This window comes from Phaethon lepturus, unplaced genomic scaffold (assembly GCF_000687285.1).
Source record: "Phaethon lepturus isolate BGI_N335 unplaced genomic scaffold, ASM68728v1 scaffold21085, whole genome shotgun sequence".
NCBI lineage: Eukaryota > Metazoa > Chordata > Aves > Phaethontiformes > Phaethontidae > Phaethon > Phaethon lepturus.
This window is the reverse complement of record NW_010538673.1, coordinates 1-8636: the sequence shown is the minus strand read 5'-3', so window position 1 is coordinate 8636 and position 8636 is coordinate 1. Positions and strand designations below refer to the sequence as shown.

At 51.3% G+C, this 8636-nt stretch overlaps 1 protein-coding gene across 1 annotated transcript in view; it reads right to left on the bottom strand.

The window, feature by feature from the left end:
• LOC104620625 (GATA-binding factor 3-like) overlaps positions 1-6536 on the bottom strand; it is a 12552-nt gene extending 6016 nt beyond the window's left edge. The window contains exons 1-2 of the mRNA XM_010286906.1: positions 6394-6536; positions 692-817 (exon numbers count right to left, since the gene is read on the bottom strand). Of these exons, the coding sequence (XP_010285208.1) occupies positions 692-817; positions 6394-6438 (171 nt within the window). The 5' untranslated portion in view covers positions 6439-6536. The remainder of the gene's footprint in view (positions 1-691; positions 818-6393) is intronic.
• Between the last annotated feature and the right edge of the window lie 2100 nt (positions 6537-8636).

Genomic DNA, 8636 nt, shown 5'->3' with positions numbered 1-8636 from the left:
CTTTCCCTGGGGCACATATCCCTGGTTCCTGCAAGCTGGCTTTGCATGGAGATATTAGATTAAATCTGCCAGCCATTTCATTTCATTTTTCCTTCCCTTCCATGACAGACACTTTAAAATTCACATCACAGGTTGAGCAGACTCTGCAACCCACTAACTAAATCAAGTCCTTTTTGGTTTAGGAATTGCTTGCGTCAACCGGGGCAAACACAAGACCTAAATAAATCATCTTTGGGGACGGGTGGAGGGACGGGACAAAGGCAGCCACAAACCCAAGAAAGATCTAAATAGTTGCTGGCACATTTTGCTTTTTTTCCAGAGTTGGTATTTGCTGGAGGAACCAAGCTACGCATAGAAGGGCAATTGGCTTGCAGGACGGCATGTTGTATTTTCCAACGCACTGAGCCCAATCAGCAGCGGGTAATGTCTGTGTTGATCGACCCGTCCTTTCTTGGCTCAGGCATGGGAAAGCTCTAACACCACCCATGTACAGCCCTGCTTGATACCTCCCCAAGTCAGACTGGCTACGTGCAATGGGATGCCAACTCATCGCTCCAACCCCCAAGGTCCTCAAAGGGATAAAGGAGGTCTCAGCACCACCCAAGACTGGAAATCCTTAAGTCAAGGAAGAGTTTGGACCATCGAGCACCGAAACCGAGGCCCCACTACTGAGCGTTACAGTCACACTTACATTGTGCAGCTTGTAGTAGAGCCCGCAGGCGTTACAGACGGGATCGCCGTTGGCATTTCTCCTCCACAGGGTGGTAGTGGTGGTCTGACAGTTCGCACAGGACGTGCCCGCCCTCCTGGCTGCAGACTGTGGGGAAGGAGGGGAAGAGACAGAGAGAGGGGAAGAGGAGAGGGAGAGAAAAGCACCCGTGTTAAAAAAAATAAAAAAGATGCAATCAGCAAAATTGCTGAGAAAGAAAACATCAGCCCTGCAAGACTGACGCACATCGGCAGAGGCCTCCAGAAACTGGCTTGTGAGAACAAATAATAATTCTGAAAAAAATCCCCGAGGTACTTTAATCCCAAATTATATATGAACTGAATCAGGTGCCAAAGGGCATCCTAAAAGTGAGTGCTAAACCTCTGATAGAACTCATCAAAATTAGCAGCGCTGGCACAGCCCATTCCAGAGGGGAAAATATTATTTAAATGCCAACATGTTTTTCCATCTGAATTCTCTCAGACCCCCCAGGGGTCTAATTCTGCAGTCAGGGCCTGAACCAGCAACTGCTGGAGTCGACGGCATGAGTCACGCCGGCTCCAGCGAGCGCCGGGCGAGACCCGCGCTGAGCTTGGTGGGCAGATGCTCGCCGGGTCCGACCGCAAGCATGGCCCGGTCCCGTAAATTCAGCTCAGCTTCAAAGGATACGGGCTCCAGATCGGAAATAACACTGTGGCAAAGAGCGAGAATCCCAACTTTTTAATTACACCCTTTTGCAGCCTAAACCTTCATGTTTATTTAAGGATTGGTAATGAGCCTGAAAGAAGAATTTACCATTTCATAAAGGGGGAGGAACAAGAAAAAAGTCTACGTGTCAAGGTGTATAAAGAAGTTTTTTGTTAGCGGTGATAATGATTTAGCGAAGCCAAATTTAGCAAAGTCGCTCCTCTTTCACATGCATGAATTTGTGCTCATTGGCTAAAAACTGTAACTTTAGCAGAAAAATCTTCCTTCTGCCACTGAAGAAGGAAAAGGGGTTTGCAGACCTCTGTGTGAGCGCGTCTGCATGTTTGCGTGTGTGCAAGAGCCTACAGCTCCTAAAAAAAGACCTTTAGATCCCCGTCCTATCTCTTCTTCATCAATATGACACAGTCCCACAGCTCTGATTTCATCCCGATGCGTTGCTTTCAATGGGACTGCTCATGTGCTTAAAGTTAAAACATGTGCTTAAGCGATTTGCCAGATCATAGCAATGCTTGGCACCTTGCAGAACTGAGCCTTTAATGCTCTCTTTTGTGCTCTTACTGTTTCAAATTTACCCCTCACCCCACACAGCCGCACACTGTAGCACATCCAACATTTAGGGGGGAAAAAAAAAAAAGAATACCGCATCTTTGGATACCGTACAACAAACCCCAAATGCAAACATGGACACTGGCACAGCGCTAGCGTTAATACCAACTCTTGTTAGGTCATGTTGCAATTTTAATCATAATTGAATGCGGCGTAGGTGGAGAGAGGACGAGTTGGTTTTGTTTTAGATAGAGTAGGATTTTTTTTTTAATTAGACAAAAAGGACTGTGTAAAATATACATAATATGATGCCCATGAGCATTAGGAAGCATCAGAGAGTGCCTGATCTGACACCAAGGGGTTCTCACCGGCTGCCCGTGGGGACAGTTCCATTTTGCCGGCCATAAACCATGCTGAAACAAGCCGATCTCAAGCCCGAAGAGGCCTCGAGCTGACTTCTCCGTGCTGATGACAAGCAGGAGCTGGGAACGGCACGCAGGTCTCCGGTTGCAAAAACCCCAGCGCCGGCAAGAGAAGCTGAAGCATCCCACCACGAACAGCAGAGCCCTGAGCAGATGTGCGCACACACGCCTCGGTCCTCTCCTCCTCCAGACCGTGCCACGGCCCCAGATTTGGTTCCCATCAAATTCAGCGGGTTAATACACGTGCTACAAACGCAGCATGGGCACAACCGCCCGCAGAGCCGGGCTTTCGCCGAGAGCCGGGGCCCGCAGGTCTCTGCCCCCCCCAGCTCCCACCAGCCGGCACGGGTGGCTCAGAGGCTGGACTGAGTCTCTCGGTGGCAGCTCTGCCCTTATCAGACCCAAAAATCAAGCCTAAGGAGATTTCTAAAAACCAGTGATATTTGACTCAGCCCACACAGGGGAAACATCCCCTTTGAAGATATTTGGGGTTTCTACACGGTGCTCACCGTAATTTCTCTTACAGCAAGTGCCTTTAAAAGACAAGCCTGGTCACTGCCTTGCTGCCTTCACACTAACTCTGCCATTAAATAAACGAATCTGTCACAACATCCAACCTCTTCTCTAAAACCTTTTCCATCTGCCGCGTTTCCCCTACAAGAATTCAACGTCCTTAGCTGAATATTTTAAACTCAGTGCTCTTTCGCTCCCAGACTGCACCTTTTGTGCTGTACCAACTTACACCGGAGACACTGGCAGCGGGCAGGAAACAATGAATAATAACGCTATTGTAAAAGCTCCCAGCAATGGCATCCACTGACGCTAATCACCGACCGAGCCTGACCACGTAGGTAATGGGATGACTAACAGGGTGCCCCATATCACCTGTAGGACCAGACCCCATGGCCCAGTTGCATGTGAGCGAGGGCACAACTTCGGGAGTGCTGACAGTGACGGGAAGGTGGAATTGAGGATGGTGCAGATGGAGGAACCGAGCGCTGATAAAGGTCTTAATTAAGGGGCATTTTTGGTGTCTGGATTTACATGGGATACCCAGAAAGCTGCAAACAACAGCTTCCTAAAATAAGATCACACGTGCATGGTCCTCCTGAGAAATTGGTTATAAACCTTCCCAAACCAGGAGGGCTAGACGCAGAAACGGAGCGCTCTGCGTCCACACGGGCAGGGAACTGAAGAAAATCCAAAGGCTGGTTTTATCTCAGCAACACCAGTGACGGAGCTGCCGCTGGCTTTCACAGGGAACGAACAGCCTCCAAGAGGGCTGCAGATCTTTTAGGCAGAACGGCGGCGTGGTACCACCTGCCCGTTCCTGATGCCCCTGCCAACATCTCCAGCTCTTCCACCTTCCCTCCAAAGCAGACCTGCCTGAGCCCCCTCAATTGGCAAGGCTCCGTCCCTCTCCCCTAAAGCAAGACCTTACAAAGACACCCATTGAATTTAATATGGCTCGGGCTGCGTTCTCAGCATCTGAGGATTTATTTGCCTTCTCTCCCCAACCCATCGGTGTCCTGTCATTAGTCTCAGCACACCTGGGATCAGAGCCTACAGAACCAGCCCGAGGTCACACAGGAAACTTGCGGCAGAGGGAGAGGAGCGTGGACTGGATCCCCACCCCGAGCCTCCATCCACACGTCGCCTTCCCCAGCCCACTCGCCTTCACGAGTCAGGAAGGATCGAGTCAAGCCACAGACACATACACGTCTACATCCATGCGCACAAAATGCAAACGTGGACCCAGCTTTTTTTTTGGAGGTTATCAAGAGAAATAAATATAGACGCAAACAGCGTTAGAAGTGTTTCTCTTCCCCCCCCCGCCCCGGCAATGCTGGGGAAAAAAAATATAGAAAAATGTTCCCACTTAGCAGAGGCCGTATTCAAAGAACGGGAACTTTTTCTAACTTAAACTGTAACTGAAATACCCAAGATTGAAGTGATTATGCAAGACAAATTCTCTCTTGACTTTTTTTCTTTCTTTCTCTTATTTTTTTTTTCCCCCAAGAATGACCTTTTACAATGTATTTATTTATATAGTTCATTTTACATGTGCCGGGCTGAGGGTGACTCGGGACATTCTTTCGTGGTTCCATCAGACACTTTTTGAAAGCTCTCCCCCCCTTTTCCAGCCGCTTTCCTATTCTGCCTCCCCCTCCGCTTGTTTGGATACGCTCAAGCTCCTGTGTGTTTGGGCTGGGGAAACAGAGCTGTTGTTTAGGAGTTATCTCCAGGGCTCAGATATCCGGCAGCTTTTTCCTAGGAAGTTAACTTTACACATAAAGAGAGAACGAGACGGGGGGAGAAAAAAAAAAAAAAAAAAAAAAAAACAGGAAAAAAAAACACCCAAGGGGTGTGTGTGTAAGACAGAAGGGCCGGGGTAAGGAGGAGACGAGAACAAGAAAGCTGCCCAAAAAAATTAAAATCCCAGCCTGTACTTCCCTCCCTAGAAAGCTTTTCCTTTTTTCTGACAAGGCTGTGAAAGGTGAGGGAGATCAACGTTTTCCTACGCGGGGAAAGCCCGTACAGGAAGGCACAGAGAGATCCTGCCTCAGGCTGTGCTTCGCCCACGGGAAGTTTGGGGGTAGAGGAGCAAACCCACATCTTCCCCAAAACCCGCACGGCCAGAGCGAGCCGACGCCGCTGCCCCGCGCAACGTAACCCCTCCTGGGGCCGTGTCCTGCAAACGCTTCCCGGTGCCTGTGGGAATAACGCCGGTCCGAGTTTGTGGGCATCTCACAGGTGAGGAAGCCGAATCCGTGCCTGAGAGTTGCCGGACCGAAGCCGTGAGCACCTTTGTGGGGAACACGAGGCCAGTGAACCACCCCTTTCCTGCCGGCAGGATCCGGCCATGCCGGGCACAAGCCTCCCGCAGCCGGGGGGATCCATCCATCAGCTCCGAAACTCCATGGAGAGACTAGAGCCGCTTTTCCTCTGCATTTTGAGCAGCCCCAAGCGCCCGTCCACGTCTTTAATCCTAACGAAACCAAACATGCCTCGATTCGAAACGTTCAATAACTTCCCAAGCAGGGAACATATATGTTTTCCCCTGCTTGATATATTTTTTTCCCCTTGTGGTTTGCCTGATTATTTGCCAAATATACTTCAACACATTTACTAGCCATGCCCACAGCTTCCAGACCTTTTTGTGGCTTCCAGGGAAATTCATAAATAGATCGCTGGGGATGCTGTACCGTATTGCCTGTGCGTAGTACGGTTGTGAGCCTTGCAACTATTATTTCAAGCATTTACCCGCGCATTTCGTCTTCCTCAAACTTCTGCGGCCCCGGGCACACGCTCGGCTTTGGCCGCTCACCGGGTTTGCTCCTACTTTGCCATCCCCTACCTGGTGTCCTGCCCACTCGGAGGGGCTGGCAGCTGCCCACCGGGGCAGGAGTAACACAATTTGAGACCCGCACGGCTCAGGTACAAATGACCACACCAGGTTCAAGCGGTACCAGGACCATCAGCCAAGCACTTTGTAGGACCAAGGTCCAACCGGTGGCCAAGTGGGCACCAGCCTGGGTCTTCCTCCACGACACCGCCAGCCAAGGGGGATGGAGACACACTCGGGAAGGGGAGGACAGCAGCGTGGAGAGCCCAGGAGAAATCCTGTTCTCCTGATAATCTCTTCCATCTCTCAGAAATTATTACTCTGCCCTTAGCCCCTGGAAGAGCCACCGTCCTTGGGTCGCCATCCAGAAGCGCCGCGCAGCGGCATCTGCCCCATTTCAACCTGGGAGAAAACTCCGTTCTGGTTTGCAGGAAGCCCTGGATCTTAATTTTTTTTAATCTGTTTTGCAGTTTGCAGGAGGACCAGACAACCGAGGCCCACAGCGGCTGGGAGCATCGCTCCCAGCATCCCCCCCTCCCAGCCCTCTGATGCAGTGGGACCGGATTTTGGAGCTGGCTGAGCTTCCCCTCTCCATCCCAGGCTCCTCACAAGGAGCAAAAATCACAGAAGAAGGAAAAGAAAGAATAAAAAAGGAGACTCACCAGCCTTCTCTTGGGTTTGATCAGGGGCCGGTTCTGCCCGTTCATTTTGTGATAGAGTCCACAGGCGTTACACAAATAGTGCCCGGTGCCGTCTCTTCTCCACAGAGGGGTTGAGGTAGCCCCACAATTTACACACTCCCTGCCTTCTGGAAACAAGAGAGCACATAGTTCACTTAGGGAAAGCAGAGGTAGAAGGGGCTGGGGAAAGTCCCCCCAAAAAAAAAAACAACCTCCCGGGAGTCCCAGCCATGCCAGACCCTGCCTGACCTCTTGGAGCTCAGGATGTCCAAGCAAGGGTCGAAGGCCATGGCTGAGCAACATCCCCAGTACAGGCTGAGGACAGTCTGGTGGGGCCTGATCCTGTCTCCCTCCCCGGCACTGCCCGCAGGCAGCATCAGGCCTGTGTCCCAGCAGCAGGGAGGAATGGTGACAATGACGACCCAAACCCCACAGTGGCTCTAGGGGCTCCCCGGAGAAGCTCTCCCTCCTCTTGCGGGTCCCTCCTTTGGGGAGGGCAAGGTGAGGGGTTGGCAGTTCCCTCTGACCTCTGGAATAAGGCTCCTACGGCCCTCCAGACCCCATCTCGCTATATGGACCAGACAAACCTTGGCAGGCTTTGCAGGAGTCTCCAACCCCCCGAGATGGACAGATACCAAATTGAAGTCCATGCTCCCCTTTCTGATGTGTATGGAGACCCTGGGGTCACGCTGTGAGCACTGACCCAGCTCCCAGGAGGGTGCATGAGCCAGGGGGGCTCTTCCTTTGGCCTCAGGTCAAACCACATCAAGGACCTCCAAAACCATCTTAGATCAATGACCAAAGCACCTCTCCCGGCCCCAGCCAATACACAAACACTCTGCCAATATCCACTATCGATTAATTTGCAATTAAGCTTCCACCTCCCAACTTGCAGAAACCCCTCTGCTTCCTCACCGCATCCACAGCCTGATGGAACATCCCTGATATTTGGGACCCCAAACCCGCTTGAGCCCTGATTAAGGTCTTTCCCTCTTTTTTCTCCTCCTTTTTGGCACCTCTCTATCCTCTCCCCGGCTTTTGGGGAGGGTATCCCCCAGCCTACCAGCTCCCAGCTTGGAGGAGGGAACTGAGGGGACACAGCCATGCCTCCCCGGCTGCTTTCAGCGGGTTGAGCGGGTTTTTTGGGGTGTTTGGTGGTTCGTTGTTTTTTTGCATTTTGGTGTTTTGTTTTTTTCTTGCACCTAATGACACTCCCAGCCCGTCTGAGAGCAGCAGAAGACCTCAGCCGGCCGGAGCAGAGCTACCTCAGCAGAGAGCCAGCTCCTCGCTGCCCCAGCCCGTGCCGCGTTCGAGCAAGAGGCATCCGCGCCCTAACCACAAACGGCAACCGTTTTTCCAGAGCCTTTGCACTAAACCCCTCTCCTCTCACCCCCCAACAACAACAACAAAAAAAAAGAAATACATTTGCAGCCGTTTCTCCTTCTTTCATCCTGAAAAATCACCCTCTCCCTCCTTTTCCTCCAGCACTAACCCTCTTTGTCTGCGAGCTTCCCAGCTTGCTAAAAATCAACTTTTAAGAAAGAAAACCAAACAACAACAACAAAAAAAAAAGATATTGCTCCTGGGGTTGGTTTATCACGAACCGCAGACGTCTCTCTAGAAGGTAAAGTAACAGAAAAGTGGCAAAAGGAAAACAAGAGGGGGGGTGGGGGCGGTGAGGGGGGGTGGGCAAGACGGTTTGAAAATACCGCGCAGCCGGGGGAGCACAGCACCGCCCGGTTTGCACCGGGAGCGAGAATAAACCGGTCCCTAACCCCGACACAGCACCCGGTCGGTACCGGGGCCAAGCGGGGAGCCGCTCCCGTTAATACCCAGGTCGTTTTGTTCCCCTCTGGTTAAAGGGGGCAGGCGCTCTGGGGCTGTTTGAGTCTCTGTCCCTCTCTTTTGTTTCACTCCATCTCTCTCTCTCTCTCCTGCTTTCATGTACAAAACATACAGGTCTGGGGTTTTTGTCACTCTAACCGCATCCGGACTCTATTAAGGTTCCTGGCGCTGGATAAACAATGCAACTGTCGCGTGCAGCAGTCTGAAAATAATTGGATTAGCTCAAACATATCAGCTAAATAGAGACAGTCCCTGCTCAGACAGACAGAGTAAATGTCACCCTGGAAAAACCCTGAAAACTGATCTCATTCATGCCAGGCAACCCTGCAGCAGCCTCCTCGGAAAAAAAAATAGAAAAAAAAAAAGGGAAAAAAAAAAGA